Source organism: Schistocerca serialis, chromosome 4 (assembly GCF_023864345.2).
Source record: "Schistocerca serialis cubense isolate TAMUIC-IGC-003099 chromosome 4, iqSchSeri2.2, whole genome shotgun sequence".
In the NCBI taxonomy this organism is placed as follows: Eukaryota; Metazoa; Arthropoda; class Insecta; order Orthoptera; family Acrididae; genus Schistocerca; species Schistocerca serialis.
In genome coordinates this window covers 295,526,746-295,544,709 of record NC_064641.1, presented here as the reverse complement: position 1 = coordinate 295,544,709, position 17,964 = coordinate 295,526,746, and the positions used below count along the sequence as shown (strand labels likewise).

The following is a 17,964-nucleotide window of genomic DNA, read 5'->3' as shown; positions in this document are numbered from 1 at the left end:
TTGATCGGTGACTATTCCTGGAGTTTGCACACCAATACCGAACTGAGCATCCGCTGAGTGACAACAGATGGATTTCTCAGATGAAACACGTTGTAAAACATTGCGGTTGGCGTGTACGGCGCGAAACATCTGATAGCAAACACATCTGTCGGAAGGGTCCAGGCTGGAAGGCATTCCTGTGTGATTTCGTCATTCTGGAAGGCACAGTTGACTCGTGTTGACAGGTGGTCAAATTAAAGTGAGTAAAAAGTGTACCACTCATCGTGGTCGTTTACTTGTAATACGTGAAATGTATTTGCAGCTGCGAATACGAACAACCATCAGCTGTACAAGGGAATGACGACATTAAAAACTTGTGCCGGAACTCCCTTTTGACAGGCGTTCAGCACTCGCCTCTCCACTAATGGGTGCGTCCTCACTAGAGACATGTCACGCCCCGTAACGCGAGGCAACGACGAGCCATCGGCGCTGTCGTTGAGAGGGTCCAGGAAGGCGGCGCCCTCGAGCGCAGGAAGCACTCACTCACTCGCCAGGCCGGGCGGCGGCAGGCAGGGGTCAGCGCTCGCGCTCAATGGGCGGCGGCGGCGGCGGCGGTTACGCGCTCCGGGCGACCTATTTCGGCTGCCAGGCGGGCAGCGGTCGATAGCACGTGCCGCCGCAGCCGCCGCCGCTGCGTCCCGCCAGGGCTGCGAGTCCCTGGGACGTCCCTGGGACCTTGACTCGCCCGAAACCGGGACACCGGGAAGCAAGGACGCACGCCAGTAGGCCGCCCACCGCTCGCGACTGGGTCGACGCCGCCGCCGGCCGCCGTATAGGCAACCGGGCGAGCACAGCTGCGCTAGCGCGGACGGACTTTGCTGCCCCTGTTGTCGTTGTTGCGGCCTTCAGTATGCAGACTGCCTTAATGCAGCTCTCCACGCTAGTGTGTCCAGTGCAAGTTTGGATAAGTGATAAGTGCTGCAACCGACAACCGAGGGCAAGCTGCCAAAGAAGCAATTTTTATGAACAGCCGTATGTTGAGAGGAAGCCCCGAACTTCGTTGCGACTTTGAAACCGCCTTCCCAGAGGAACCTCTAGCGTATCTGTGGGGCGATCACGTACTGAAGTACGGGAGCTGGACAAAGATATGGAAACACCAAAAACACAGCAGATTTCCATGCCCAGTACGGTGTAGGAAACAGCTTCCAATCGTTTCAGGATCGATAAATATAGGTCCTGTATGCTTTCCAAGGATTCTTACACATTCTTCCTGCAAAATAGTGATAAGTTCGGGATACGACGGTGGAGGAGGATAGCAATCGCACCTGCTTCTCTTCGAAGTAGACCACAAAGGCTCGATAACATTGACATCTGATGACTATGGTGGCGAGGAGAGATTCATCACAGTTCTCATAATGCGAGTCCTGGACGTTGTGTGCAGTGTGAATAATGGTCCTCTCGTCTTGGAACACAGTATCACCAGTGTGGAATAAACATGGTATCGTGGGATGGGTTTACTCACAAAAAATGGACATATAAACCTTGGCAGTAATGCGACTTTGCTGAGTGACCATGGAACCCATGGAATACAAGATATGGCTGCCCAAATCGTCGCCGAACCCACGCCACGTTCCACTCTTGGTGGTAAGCAGTTAACACGGTTGGGCTGGGTGGGAAACTACACCTAGAGGTGGACGAAAGAACAATGATCAACAATATGAGGGTGCAAAAGGCCATAGAAACCACTGCATTAAAGACTCATAATGTGTACCCGTAGGACACGTAGCACGTTATTTAAAAAATGTCATGATGATCTCTCCACTGGCAAACATTTCCCGACTATTTCCCTGTTCGGACCTCCGGGAGGGGACTGTCAAGCGAGAGTTCACCAAAAGAAAAAGATTGAATAACCAACCAAACGATAACGTTCTATGAGTCGGCACGTGAAACATCAGAAGTTTGATCGAGGCAGGGATGCCAGAAAATCCGAACAGGTAAATGCTAAGGCTCAGTCCAGATGCAGTGCAAGTCGGTGAAGTGAAATGGAAAGGAGACAAGGATTTCTGGTCAGATGACCGTAGAAAATAGTATAACGGGGCTAGGATACGTTCCGAATAGGAAAGTAGGTCAACAAGTGAGTTATTGTGAACAGTTCAGAGGCGGGTTGCTCCCGTCAGAAACTACGGCAAACGAACGTCGACGAAAATAGTTCACGTAGACGTGCCGACGTCGGATGTTGAATATGAAGAGGTAGAGGGTACTGAAACCGTAATACAGTACGAAAAGGGAAATAAAAATCTAATATTCATGGGGGATGGAATGCAGTCGTCGGAGAAGGAGCAGAAAAAAGTTTACAGGAGAATATGGGCTTGGGGCACGGAATGAGAGAGGAGAAAGATTAACTGAGTTCTGTAGTAAATTTCAGCTAGTAATAGCGATTACTCTGTTCAAGAATCACAAGAGGTGGAGGTATACTTGGAAAAGGCTGGGTGACAAGGGAAGACTTCAGTTAGATTACATCATTTTCAGGCAGAGAGTCCGGAATCAGATACTGGATTGTGAAGTGTACCAGGAGCAGATATAGTCTCAGATCATAATTTTGTAGTGATTAAATGCAGACTTCAGTGGAAGAGACTAGTCAGGAAGAATCAATGTGCAAAGAAATGGGATACGGAAGTACTAAGGAATGAAGACATAGACTTGAAGTTCCCTGAGGCTATAGAAATTGCGTCAAGCAATAACTCAGTAGCCGGCCGCGGTGGCCGAGCGGTTATAGGAACTTCAGTCCGGAACCGCGCGACTGCTACGGTCGCAGGTTCGAATCCTGCCTCGGGCATGGATGTGTGTGATGTCCTTATGTTAGTTAGGTTTAAGTAGTTCTGAGTTCTAGGGTACTTATGACCTCAGATGTTAAGTCCCATAGTGCTCAGAGCCATTTGAGCCAATAACTCACTAGGTAGTTCAGTTGAAGAGGAATGGGTATCTCTAAAAAGGGTAGTCACAACAGTTTGTAAGGAAATTGTAGGCACAAGGAAAGCAACTGCGAAGAAACCATGGACAACAGAAGAAGGAATTCAGATGATCGATTGAAGAAGGAAATGCAAAAATGTTGAGAGAAATTCAGGAATGCAGCAATAAAAGTCGCTTAGGAATTAAATAAATCAGAAGTGCAGGAAATTTATGCGAAGTGGCTGCATAAAAATTTTAAGAAATCGAAAGAGGATTGATCTTCGAAAGATTGACCCAGCATACAGAAACTTCAAAACAATCTAAGGCGAAATTAAAAGGAAGGCTGGTAATATTAAAAGTACAATAGGAATTCCATTGTCAAATGCAGAAGAGAGAGCAGATAGGTGAAAGAGTACGTTGAAGGCCTCTGTGAGAGGGAAGACTTGACGAGACTGAAGAAGATATAGGAGTCGACAGTGAAGAGATCGGGCATTCTGTAGGAAAGACAGAATTTAAAATGGCTCTGGATGACTTAAGATCAAATAAGTCAGATTTTCTAAAATCATTAGGGAAAGTGACAACAAAATGGCTATTCAAGCTGGCGTGTAGAATGTATCGAGACTGGCGATATACGATCTGATTTTCGGAAAAACATCTTTCACACAATTCCGAAGATTGCAAGAACTGGCCAGTGCGAGAATTATCACACAATCAGCATAGCTGGCCTTTGTGGCGAGCGGTTCTAGGCGCTTCAGTCGGGAACCGCGCTGCTGTTGCTGCTGTCGCAGGTTCGAATCCTGCCTCGGGCATGGATGTGTGTGATGTCCTTAGGTTAGTTAGGTTTAAGTAGTTCTAAATCTAGGGGACTGATGAGCTCAGATGTTAAGTCCCATAGGCTTGGAGCCATTTGAATTTTAACAATCAGCTTATCTGCATCCAAGTTACTGACAAAAGTAATGCACGGAAGAACGGAAAAGAAAATTGGAATGTGTTTTATGGCCATCTGTTTGGCTTTAGGAAAGGTAGGGACCATCAGAGAGACAATTCTGACATTGCGGTTGATAATGGAAGCAAGACTAAAGGAAAATCAATTTTGTTGACCTGGAAAAAGGGTTGGGCAACGTAAAATGATGCAAGATGTTTGAAATTCTGAGAAAAACAGGGGTAAGCTATAGAAAAAGAGGGGTAATATAAGTATGTACTAGCTCCAAGAGGGAACAATAAGAGTGAAAGACCAAGAATGTAGCGCTCAGATTAAAAAGCGCGTAAGTCTTAACCCCTACTGTTCAATGTTCAGTCTATATATCGAAGAAGCAATGACGAAGATAAAGGTTCAAGAGAGGAAATGAAATTCAAGGTGAAAGGATATTAATGATAAGATTCGCTTAGGACTTTGCTGTCCTCAGTGAAAGTGAAGAACAATTACAGCATCTGCTGAAGAAAATGAATAGTGTAATGAATACAGAATATGGATTGAGAGTATATTGAAGAAAGTCGAAAGTAACGAGGAGCAGAATAAAGAACAGCGAGAAACTTGACAGCAAGATTGGCTATCTCGAAGTAGATAAAGACAAGGAATTCTGGTAGCTAGCAAGCAAAATAACCCATGACGCTCGGCACAAGGAGAACATAAAAAGCCGATTAGTAATGGAAGAAAAGTCTACTAGTATCAAATATAGGCCTTAATTTGAGGAAGAACGTCTTGAGAATGTACGTTTGGAGCACAGCATCGTATAATAGTGAAACATGGACTGTGGGAAGACCGGAACAGAAGAGAATTGAAGTGTTTGGGATGTGGTGCTACGGAAGAATGTTACAACATAGATGTGCTGATAAGGTAAGAAATGGGAAGGTTCTCCGTGGAATTGGCGAGGAAAGGGATGTATGGAAAACACTTTCAAGAAGGAAGGGCAGAATCGTAGGGCCTCTGTTAAGACACCTGGAAATAACTTATATAGGACTAGAGGTAGCTATAAAGGGTAAAAACTATAGAGAAAGACTGCAATTGGAAGACATGCAACAAATAATTGAGGACGTAGCTTGCAAGCGCTATCGGAATTGAAGAGGTTAGTAATGGAGAGGAATTTGTGGCGAGCCGCATCATAGTACGACTGAAAAAAAAACGTGTTGTAGGCCTGGAACGGGGTACGTCAGAAGTGAACAACACTTACCTGTCACTTGTTAAAATTATTTTCCTCCATCATGGCTTCTGCATCACGATTACCTGTTGCGGGCATTTGCATCACTAATGAATGGTTTAGGGAATCCTGCTCGCCCTAAAATTACTTGCTTACAGAAGTCTCTTCGTGTTGTTTAGGTCGTGACAGGGTTCGCGATTGTGAAATTCAGCTGTGCAGTGACTGTTGCAGCTGTCGTCCCCTTATTTTTCGTCACAATCCTCTTCAAAGCGCGTCCGTCAGGATTACTCAACAGACACTTTCGTGCGCGTCGTGACTTAGCGGTCGGCTGCCTTGTTTGCGGAAGCATCCACCAAACGAGCACCAACAATTTTCCCACGTTCGGCTTCTCTTAGTACCGAGAGGATGCTACTGTTCTGAGCACCGCTAACACTTACAACGTATTGAGGACGCTACACAGGTATCGTTCAGGTCTAACACAACTGCATAGCCTGCAGGTTTGGCGAGTAATTAAAATTAAGATCAAGCACGCATTTCTTGCGGTGTTCCCACATTTTTGTACCACCCCCGTACCTCCCTGAATCCCAACTATGGTTAGACACTGGACTCGCATTCGGGAGGACGACGGTTCAATCCCGCGTCCGGCCATCCTGATTTAGGTTTTCCGTGATTTCCCTAAATCACTCCAGGCAAATGCCGGGATGGTTCCTTTAAAAGGGCACGGCCGACTTCCTTCCCCGTCCTTCCCCAATCCAATGAGACCGATGACCTCGCTGTCTGGTCTCCTTCCTCAAAACCAACCAACCAATCCCAACTACACACTGGTATTCCGATAAATCGTCCCACGCATGTTGTATGTGGCTCTGATACGTTTAAAATTTAACCATAGTCTCTACCAAAAAAAAAAAAAAAATACATCCCACCGACTCGGAAGAACGGCCTCCCCGTACTATGAATGTGGCGAGGAAAAAGATCTTACCTATGTTAAACTTGGTCGCTGACTACGGGGACAAGCGACCAGCGACGGGAACACCTTACTCCAGTAGTTGAGGAACATGGGGCATAGAGGACCATTCAGCGTGAAGACGCTCCTGGCAACATTGGACGTAAAAGGTTTCTGATTATTGTCAAACTGCCTTGCGACAGTAAAAGTCAAATTCTGACGGTGCCTAACTCTTCTACAGAACAGAGGTGAGATCGTAAAGCAATTTTATTTCATTAACTCTTTGGTTTTGTGTCTGATATTGTGTTTTTCTTTATAATATATTGTAGCAGGTTTGCACGAGATGTCATGAATCTAGCCAGCAATGTTCAAATACGCCTAGGAAAACTCACCATCCAGATTTTTAAATGGAATGATGGCTACGATTTGAACGTGTCATACTGTGGTATTGTGAGTAAACAAAAAATATTTTTAATATGTGGTGGACTGTTGTACAATTTTAAAATTCAAAGCCGATGAGAAATACTACTGCAGCACCCCAGAATACTATTGTTGGCTAACACCATAGACTTGTTACAGTTCTTCACTGGCGGTAGCGGAAGTCAAACCGCCTGAGTCAATAGCCGCCAAACTACCAACTAGGTGGAAATGCTGAGCAGGCCGAGGTGAACACGGAAGCGACTGTGACAAGCAGGACCACCCGAGCGCCACAGTCCGCAAACGATGAGCAATGTTCATGGTGTTCATGGTGACAGACAGTTAGCGCCATACTGGTGACAGAGCAAGGTGTCATAAGAATGCCCAGTTATAACGCAAGAGTGCCAATTCAGCCACTGATGCAGCGGAAAAACGGACTGAAAGACGAAGCTACGAAAGTCTGAAGCGACTTGGCGAACAGACCTCACGAGGGAACTGGTACACGTGACGTCACCGCTACCCTCACTGCAGCAGAGTTCACGGGAAGCACCAGCAATTATTGTACGAATACTACACCTTTCTTAATCAACAATACCAGTTGTAGCTGTCCTGTGGAGGGGGTAAGGTATGTCAGTTGACTCACAGCATCCCTAATCGCTTACAAACATATACGGTGCCCCAAGTCTCTCTGGAGAGACTGTGCCATTGTAAATTGCAGCGCCAACTTCCAAGATAACACTGGAGAGGTGCAGAGACCTCCATCATTCTGCTGGTCTACTAGAGGCTTTATCAAGGTGCCAAGAACCTGAGCGACATCCTTTATCGTGGGGAGAAGCCACTGTTGCTGCTGCTCCCATTCCTGGTGCTGATACTGATGTTGCCAGCCTCTGTCTCCTGACTGGAGGCTGCGAGTTGTGCTCTACACAACAAAGAGTACTGCAGCTAGGCTGGAGGGTGAGTCTCCTGGACGAACGTCCCCAGCGAGAGCGCTTCGGAGATCAGCTTGCAGAGGCTGCCGTCTCCCGTCTTCCATCGAAGTCTCGGCCAGATTCGAAGGTTGTGTGCCATCGACCGTCCATGACGCAGCAGAAGTGCCGTTTGATGAGCGCCCTCTGCTGCTGAATGGATCCGCACACCACTGGTCCAATGAGTAAAGTTTTCTTCAAGCTCTCTGGCGTGAACAGATTCTCCTCACTGGGCCCTGCTCCGTACAATCCTGACAACTGTCGGGGTCTTGGACTGGACCCCTGTACCGCAGCCAATTGAACCAGGTTATTGCAGTCAGGCCTTGGTCGCCCTCTACAATTTTTAATCCCACACTTGCTTTTATTACCAAATTGACGAGTCTTTGATCCTCTTAATGTTTCCTAACAACTTATCACTTTTTTTAATAAAACTGTATTACGAATTTCTTTTCTCCTCAATTTCACCCAGTACTTTCTTATTAGTTATGGGACCTACCTACCTAATCTTCAGCAGCCTTCTGTAGACTCATAATTTAAAAGTCTTCAGTTCTCAGAATGAACTTTCACTCTGCAGCCGAGTGTGCACTGATATGAAACTTCTTGACAAATTAAAACTGTATGTCGGATTGAGACTCGAGATCGGGACATTTGACTACCGACTGAGCTACCCAAGCATTACTCACGATCTGTCCTATCGTATCAGCTTGTGTAGGTCAGTGGTTAGATCATTTGCCTGGGAAAGGGAAATGTTCAGATTTCGAGTAGATTCTTTCCTAAGTATGGAATTGCTGATAACAAATTTTTAATTACTGTTCCCCAAGAAAAAATAGTCGGTCTGGCAGGAAGCTTCAGCTCTTATTCTTTTCTTGTCTGAACTGTTTATCGTGCACGTTTCACTTACGTAGAAGTCTACGCTCTAGGTGACAAATACTTTCAGAGAAGATGTCCTAAATTTCAAATTTATATTATACGTTAGCAAATTACAGGTTAGCAGACGCATTTTTCTTGCTGCTGCCAGTCTGCAGTCTATAGCCTCTCCATATCGGCCATCGACAGTTAATTTGCTGCTTAAACAGAAAACTCATGTACTGCTTTAGTGGCTTATTACCAAATCTTGTTCCCTCCGCATTACTTGATTTGGCTTGACAACATTCCATTACCGTTTTGTTACTTCAGTTGATATTCATCGTACACTCTCTTTCTAACACACTATCCATTTTGTTCGTCCTGATCTTCCAAGTCTTTTGCTGTCTCTAATAGAAGTCCCGGAACCGCAACCGGCCGCTGTGGCTGAGCGGCTCTAGGCAGTTCAGTCCGGAACCGTGCTGCACATACGGTCGCAGGTTCGAATCCTGGCTCGGGCATGGATGTGTGTGATGTTCTTAGGTTAGTTAGGTTTAAGTAGTTCTAAGTCTAGGGGACTGATGACCTCAGCTGTTAAGTCCCATAGTGCTTGGAGCCATTTTGAACCGGAACCGCAGCTCCTTTTTCCAATTTGTCCTTTCTTCCGTAATTGCTTGCTCAGCGTACAGTTGAATCAACATCAGGGGCAGGCTCCGATCGTGTCTCACCTTCTCATCTAATGCGTATCTTCCCTGTCCTGCGCCTCTTATAGTCTGTTTTCCGTACAAGTTTAGACAACCTTTCTCTTCTTTTGTAATTGTATAGTTGAGACAAGTGATGATTATGATGCATGTGATAATGAAACTGGTCCTGATGTTGCAGGTGACGATGAGACCGGTTCTGCAGTTGATAGGTATAATCCAGATGGTTGTGGTAACGGAGATGCCACGTACTTTGTTGTGGCTCACTCTGTAAACGAAAAATGTATTGGGTTTGGTAGTAGTGAGGTCGTATGAAAGAGCCGCAGGGTAAGTGGGAAATGTTGGCTGAAATGGACGACGTAAGGAATAGCGGATAAAATTATCCCATATGTCGAAAGGATAACGCAGTGAGCTGTATCGTTACTATATAGTATATGCATATTCTTCTTCATCTTCAACCTCTAGATATCCACTCCCGGACTTAGGCTTCTCCCAAAGATTACCGTGTTGATCTTTGCTAAGCGGTCTGGATCCAGTTTTTCCCGCTTGCGTTGGATGTCGTCTCTCCATCTCGTTATAGGACGACCGATACTTTTCCTTAGCTCCCTATGACGCCACGCCACTGCATCAGTGGTTTGGTCCGTTTGAAGTTGTTCCTGGCTATGTGTCCTGCCGAACGCTACTTCAGTCTCACTATCCCCTCCAGAAAGTTATAGACACATTTCTCTCCAAATCTCTTTGTTCTTGATTCTGTCTGGCAGATTCACTCGAAGCATTGCTCCCTCTACTTCGCTTTGACAAGCCCGGAGTCGATTAGCGCTGCTTGTTGTGTCGGCGTTTCCAGCCCACATATTGTTACTGGCAGCATGCAAGTGTCATAAATCATCCTTTCTCAGCTTATACGAGTAGTCGATTTACAAAAGAAACCAAACTTCGCAAATGACGCGCAAAAAAAATGGTTCAAATGGCTCTGAGCACTATGGGACTTAACATCTGTGGTCATCAGTCCTCTAGAACTTAGAACTACTTAAACCTAACTAACCTAAGGACATCACAAACATCCATGCCCGAGGCAGAATTCGAACCTGCGACCGTAGCGGTCGCGCGGGTCCAGACTGCAGCGCCTAGAACCGCTCGGCCACCTTGGCCGGCCATGACGTGCAGATGAGGCCAATTCGCCCGGCGATCTCTACTGCATGGTTATATTTTTCTGTTTGGATTTTATGTCTCAGATTAATGTATTCATTTACTACTTCGAGAGTACGATCTTCGGTGGAGACGATTTTCTCTCTCATTGTAGTCGCAGTTATCGCCGCATTTTGTGGTAAGGAAACACATGACACATTACCCATTACGGAAACACTACATGAATTGCCTATGTAACGAATCATAATTGACCAGTGATGAACCAGTCTTTAAGTGTTGATAAACCATTAATAAAGGCACCATGAAAATAATAAGTCTCCTACACTTACCTGTTGGCAATATCATTGTCAGTTGCTTCGTATCGTTTCTCCACGTAACGGGTCGTATATGACGCACATTACAACACTCTTCGTCAATACATACCACATTTCCGAATTAGTCCTTTCCTCCCCGAGGACCTCTTCCACCTGAAATCAATTTCCCTGAAGGCATTTGCAAATTTGTCGTTCTACCTACAGAAAATTTATACTCCTAATCTGAATCAATCTTTCCAGTGTCGGGTCCTCTTTCTTTCTGTAAGAGACATGAATTTCCACCTTAACGTATTTTCATCTAAGGTCGCAATATTTGCCACACGTCACAATCTATTGTTTGTATTACCGAGCGTCAAAGAAACAAAGCTCCAGATGAATCTGCAATCCCCTTCTCTTTGTCACTCTCTTCACTACATAGATATTCGATTATTGTAAGTACCTCTTTGTTGATCATTGTACCGCCTGTTTTATAACCATTAAGGAAGACCAATTATCTCTTACATCCAATTAAACTGATGTTAAGTCAATGTTCTAAGCAAATTAAGCATATTATGATGTGAAAAAAAAACAACCTCTTTCCTATATTCCTCGTTGACCCTCTATTATAAAGTACTATAGAAGCTTATACACTGTTATTTTGTCTGTTGCTAAAATAGGTTTAATGTTTGTTGATAAAGCATTTACAGAGGCCCTCAGGTCCTGTATTAGTTTCGAAGTGTCTTGGTACCTTCTGTGGCAGCCTATGAAAATGTGATTAACATCTTCCTCACAGCCGAATTCACATGAAAAAGATGTAGGCGGCAGAGGTGTTGCTGACTCCTTCGTGGCTGAATCTAACAGTAAGTCGTGCCATTGTCCCTATGAAGTTTCTACGGTATCTGTGTTTTTGATGCCGGGATGTGATGAGAGATTAGGTATCACTCCTGCGTAGTGTCTCTCTTTACTTTCGTAAGATAGTTGTAGGTTTTCTTTCCATTGGGGCCTTATTAAAGTCATTATTTTATGAACACATCGTCGGGGGGCACTTTTATCATAGTTCGCTGAAGTAATGTACATGCCTTTGTTGACCAGAGTATCTACTTCTTCATTTCCCTTTATTCCGCTGATCGCCTCCGCCGATAACTGGATGGTCGTTTTACTTGGGCGAGAAAGCTCCTGTACAGCTGCTATAATGCAATGTACTAAATAATTTATTTATTTTTCAAAGCGTATTACTTTAACAGCATCAGTGCTGAGCGTGAATCTGATAAAATTATGTTTGTTTCTTCTCCCACTTCTTTTGCGCATTTAAGTCTCTCTAAAATAGCTTTAAGTTCTGCAGTGTGTATGGACGCAACTTTAGGAAGCTTGAATTTGCCTCTTCAATTAGTCTTGCCGTCTACGAATGCAATTCCTGCCCCGTCTTTTTGCTTAGACCCATCTGTGTAGATCTGTCTTGAGGATGGCCATACTGCTAGGTTGTCAGCTAATATGTTTCATTCGGCGTACCTCGGATGCATGGAAGGTGTGTCTTGATACTCAGATACGCTAATGTGTTATCGTAGTTCGTGCTGAAGCACCTTAAATTTGAGGAAGTGGCGAAGTATTTACGGAAAGACGAAGCACTGAAGTAAAATTCTGCTAAGGGCGCTAGTTTCTTGTAACAGTACCTGCCCAGATAGCATTTTGTAGTGAGATCTCTAATCTTTGTTAATAACTTGTCATTTAAGAAGTGGAAACGTTTCAGGATGAATTTGAAGGTAATATATTTCCTGCGTAGTTCTGATGACATTTAATTTATTCACCATTAAAATTTTAATTGGGTTCGATTTTTAAATGCTCCAATAAAAACTCTGATGGCTTTGTATTGCCACGTATCTAGTTTTTCAATCCTGTTTTGTGTTGATCAGCCATAAAAGATACATCCGTAGTACATGTGGGGTCTTATTAGTGAGTGGATTAATGATTGCTTGAGTAATTAGAAAAATTGATTGGAAAGAATAGTTGAAAATAGGTTTGAAGGTAATTTATGAGTCTGTGCACAATCTTGATTAAACACTTTAACTGATACCAGTGTCAAGAGATCTTTAATATCATTACATTCAAGGTCAATAAACATACTTAGCATTACGCACTGCTGCTTCCAGTAGTGTGTGGTACCAAATAATCACCGTAACCATTGAAACTGTCGATCTGTCACATGAAGCACAATATTTTTAGTGAATTAAACTGAGCTCAATAGATGCCTATCAAGTCTGAGTCATTACCTACACATTAATTCCATTGTATTTAGTCTTGATTGTGACAAGGTCGATGCAGGAACGTAAATTATTCTTGTCTGCACCGAACCTCTTGATGTATGGTCTCGGAAGCGAGTGAAATGATGAACAGATAGGAGTTGATCTCATAACCATGGGAATAAATATTCCTTTTCTAATAACTTATAATAAAACTTTTAATGAACGGGTAAAATACGCATTTTAACAATGTAGGTACGACGGATCCAAGAATACATCCGTACTCTACCACTTCCCGAAACAAAAGTGTGAAGATATATGAATTAATAAACTGAAGAGCGTATTTCTTGCTTTGTTTCATACAGATGTTTAAGGATGTATTAAAACATTATCATGGTTACAAAACAACTCGTTAATTTACCTTTGGCGGTGTCTAGAACTCAGTTTACATATAGAAAGAAAAAGAACATTAATATGATTCAATACAAGAGCGATATATATTAATGCAGGTCCTTGGGTCTGCTCCCCAACAAACGCCTGTCGCAGCACGAAGGATATTTACGGCAGCTTCACATTTTTGAAGTACATGATAAATGTGATATAACCGTGTTAGCTTATGACCGATGAAAAGCCCTATGTACTATGCCTACTCTTTTGATAGGGAATATAAACGTTCCTAATCCTATGATTCTTATTTCTCCAGGCCTATGTCTCGTATCGTATATATGCACACAGCTGATTTATGAGGCGATATGAGGAGTCAGTTCTCATTAAGCCATCTGCGTTCCTCATCTGCTGCTGACAGTAAAGTTATCGCTACGAGTAAAAATACGTAAATCATCTGCATACCGCAGTAATTGTACACTAGGTTGAAACATTGACAGTAGGTCTGATACAAGTAGACTGAAGAATAATGGCGAAAACACCGAGCCTTGTGATAACCCTTTGCATTTTCTCCATGGCCATACTGTTTCATTGTTTCTTTCAGAAATCAGTTTTCTATAGGTTAACAATCGGCGGAGCTTGTAAACGAATGACTGTTGGACGTCATTATTCTTCAAATTATTCATCCATAAGCGTTTGTGATTTCCATATAGACCGCTAGCAAATATTGCCACTGAACGTGAGTTGAATACCAGTTACTAATGGTGCAAACGTTTCAGTTGTGCCTCTTCTCTTTCTAAAACCAGTCTGTCCACGGGACAGTGTTCTTGGATTGTCAGTCCACCATCCTAATTAGTGTTTAATCATCGTTCATACACGATAAAAGAGTGATTGCCCTTCATGACGAAGCTCACTCAGGGACCTTCCTCGTTTTATGTAGCGGTACGACCCGAACCGTCTTCATTTGTGGGATATGGATTTGGTTGATGCATATTTTTCTGAAGGTGTTCAATAGGTACATTCGTCCCTTCTCTTTCGTGTGTTGGAGGATTGAATAATGGATGTTATCCGACCCCAGGACCGCACTCTTGCCGAGGGTTATTGCTCGAGTCGTTTCCGAAAGGGAAGAATTTACATGTAGTAGATGTTCATCTGACGCTCTACCATGCGCTCGTTTTACTCGTATTCTGTTGCGTTTGAGGTCACGGTCCATTAAATGTTTTGTAAAAGGTTTTTAGATGTTGCCTGTACTTTTACCATTACTGAAGCAATTTGTCTCATCCTCTTGATCTTTTTCCAAATGACAGTCATGGAACATTTGGTAGATAGTCTATTACATAAGTTCCGTCAGCTTTACCTCTTTTTATTTTTGTACAAAAGCATTCTTACCTGGATGCGATTTAAATTACATTCCGTGGTTTGTCGCTCGTAGGTTTTGAGTTCTTCTCTCCTCTCCTTAGCTGCCGTCTCACATTTTTCATCCCACCAGAGCGGAAGTGGCCTAACAGAGGCATAGAACTGCTTTATTGTGGGACTGAGACTTCGGCTGCCCTTTAAATATCATGTACTAAATTTCCTAGTCCACACTCACATCCGCAGCTTCTTTAAAGTCTTTCAGCTTCTCCGTTAGCACTTCCCGGAATTCTGTGCACTTTACTTTCCTTGAATTCCACCTACGCTACCGAAAGATCGTTGCTCATGTACTGGGGTTATTCTGAAGTTTTATCAACGTCGGTAGATGGTCAGACTCGAGTGACTCTTGTTCTTCCCAGATCACTTGTAGCGCAAGATAAGTCGATATGAAACTGACGTCTACAGCGCTGCTTTGTTAACTAAGTCTGTTAATTCTATGTGATAGCGTAGATTTTCCGGGCGTATCAAATACAGATGATTTTCACAACGCTTAGGAGTTTTACGCACACTGATCAACAGGGCTTATGCTGTTTCGGATTCCGATAACTTGAAACAGGAGTTGGATCACCTCAAGGTTGTCTTCAGGCAGAATGGGTATTCTGATCACCAAATTACTCGTGCTTTTCAATTTGGACCCCCACGAGAACCAACGGTGGACATTTCCAAATCTGTTGCCTTTTTACCCTTCGTGGGAAGCATTTCTTCGAAAATTTCAAGAATCCTCAGGAAATATGATATTAAAAGCGTCCTTATGCCTTTGGCCAAAACTAGATCCCTTCTTGGATCGGTGAAAGATGATTTGGGACTGAGGAAGACTGGGGTATACAAGATTCCCTGTGACTGCGGCAAGGCCTACATTGGATAGACTATTCATACAGTTCAAGATCGATGTGTGGAACATCAACGGCATACACGCCTGCTCCGGCCGGAAATATCAGCCGTTGCCGAACACTGTCTTAATGAAGGGCACAATATGTCCTTCAAAGAGAAGCAAATTAGTGCCTCGGCTTCCAGTTACTGGGATTGTGTATTGAAAGAATCAATTGAAATACGTCTGTCTGATGATTTTATTAATAGAGACAAAGGTTTTCCTTTAAGCAAGACATGGAATCCTATTTTATCACAGATAAAACAACAACGGTCTGGTTTCCGACCGGCTGCATTTTAATTTTGCGATTCCTCGCTTTTGACAGTTTTCACCGCTGGCGCCGCTGCAATGCTTCGCCTCACAGAGGGCAGCTCTTCCGTTGCTTGCACACGCGCAACGGCCAGTACCCGCGGTATAAAGGAGCCGCCGAATCTGAGGTCTCTTCAGTTCCGGCGTGATTGTGCACTCAATCTCACCTGAAGATGGCGGCCAGATGGTCCGCCGAAATATCGTGTTGTCGTCAGGACGATGGAACCCGGCTGCAAACCCGTGAAAATCATCTGTTATTTCTCGTTGGTGTCCTGTCGTTTAGTATTACTAGTCCGTCTGGCCCCATTTCTTTTGCGGATTCTCTTCCTCTCTGTCTTCACTCGTTTCAAATGGGAGAATAGGCGATCATGTCCCCGAGTATTACCTTTGGGTGGTCAACATCATTAATTAATTCTTTCATTTGTTCTCTTGTTATGTAGGCCTACTTGTTAGGAGCCCTATAAATTGATTTACATGGCCATTCCGCGTTGGTACAGTGGCCCACATGCATCCGCTGCAACGTCTCGAAGAATTAGTTTGTCTAGGCGAAAATTTTGTACCATATTTTTAAGGATTGCTCCGCCTTCATATCCAGTCCTCTGACCTTTTCTTATTCCTACGCATGAGATAGGATGCGCTACCAATATGTTCCAAAACGCCGCGCATAATATCGTAGTTTTTCCGGGCTTAATACCTCGGTTTCTGTTTGTGATAGAAAGGTAGGATCAAGTGTTTTGGACAGCCCTTGGGGTAGGGACCACACAAATTTCGAATATTACATACTTCCTTCAGCTTAAGCAAATTGAGAAATTCGGCTGGTTCTTTTTGCAATAGATGTGGTTCACTGTGCGCCTTAAGGGGCTTATGGGGGCACTATTTAGTTCGTAAGTGGTTCCTGAGAAAACCCAGAAAAGCGTTTTTCAACTTTTTTCGTCGTCAGCAGAGTGTATCTACATAACTAACCGTAACAAAATGCTCAACTTTTAACGTTTTATGCTCCAAGCGTCTTCCTGTATTCAGAAAACTTTTTGTCCATTATTTTGGGTACCAAAACCAAGCCGCGGATCCCAAGACGGGTACGCACAGCAAATGACTGAAATTTTTACGATGTATTCCTAAGATCCCTATCCCGAACAACCTTGCAAATTTTCATGATACCTATATCCACATCTGAGATCAGAGGTTTAAAGTTACTCTACTTCTACACCAGAAATAAGCACGTAAAATCCAGTGCGACGTAATACGGAGGAATATGCTGAAAAGTGTTTCCGTTATCATCAGAATGGTTCTGGGAACCCCGTGTTGTAATACTGAAGCACATGCAAAATTTCTGTGCACGTAAAACAGGGCTGAGTTGTAAAAATAATTTTGCTTATTTCAATTTCAAATACGTAAACTACGTAAATATTGCTGCCCATAAAGTTCTTTTCATGTGCGTAACATGCCTTGCTGTTGCAGTGAAAGAAGAGAACCGAAGGCAAAATGATCTTACCGGAGCACAAAAAAGCCAATATGTTCCTTTTTAAATGACTTTGAAAAATGGAGTACCAGCTACCTCATTTTATTTGCCTCATTTTACTTTCCTCAGCACCTTCGGAATTTTTCCTAACATTTTGGCATGCGAATGTGTTTGGCTTTTTATGTTGAGAGAGGAGGAGATAGTTGCAATGGGAAAGAGACGGAAAGATAGTAAACAGTCGTTGTGGTGTAGAAAGAGCGAAGGAGACAATGTGAATGTGAGAGAAAGATAGGGTCACAGTGGCTCTGCATATTCACTGGTGGCGTTGCTGCAACATTTGCAAAAGTTTTACCTCCATATCTCCTCATAGATTGTCTGTAAGTTACGCCTTCGAATTCGATAATCTGTTTACTGTGTCTTTGTCTAGCGTACTCAGGGGAGGAACAATCGTTCGAGGTGTGACAACTAGAACAATGTACACAAACTGCGGGGCCAGATTTGTCGTAGTCCAGAAGATCAACTGAACTTGCACAGTGTACATATCTTTGCTGGCTACGGCATTGTTTGCTACCACGATCATGGAACAAACATTTAAAGAATTCCATTTCCCGACTGACATACGGCTCTGCGGGGTCAACAAACTCCGTGAGTGTTCAGATAATCAGGTAAACTCTGAAATGTAAAAGTGATTGCACACACTGACTTCGCTTTGTCTGCGATACCCTCATTCCCTTTTAACTACTTATAATACTTTCTGACTGCAATAACTTTAACACTGCAAAGTATCATTCTTAATACTTTTTTATTCTGACGTCAAGATATTTTGAATAATTCCTTGTTTTACTCATAAATAGGGGAATATTAACCTCCAGATTATTTATTGGAAAGATTGGACTTTTTACTAGGTTATTCCAGCTAAG

The 17,964-nt window shown here is 43.5% G+C and overlaps 1 protein-coding gene across 1 annotated transcript in view; it reads right to left on the bottom strand.

The window, feature by feature from the left end:
* Positions 1-7,424: 7,424 nt before the first annotated feature.
* Positions 7,425-17,964, bottom strand: part of LOC126474403 (large proline-rich protein BAG6-like) — a 173,924-nt gene continuing 163,384 nt past the window's right edge. The window contains exon 3 of the mRNA XM_050101871.1: positions 7,425-7,673. Within this exon, the coding sequence (XP_049957828.1) occupies positions 7,425-7,673 (249 nt within the window). The remainder of the gene's footprint in view (positions 7,674-17,964) is intronic.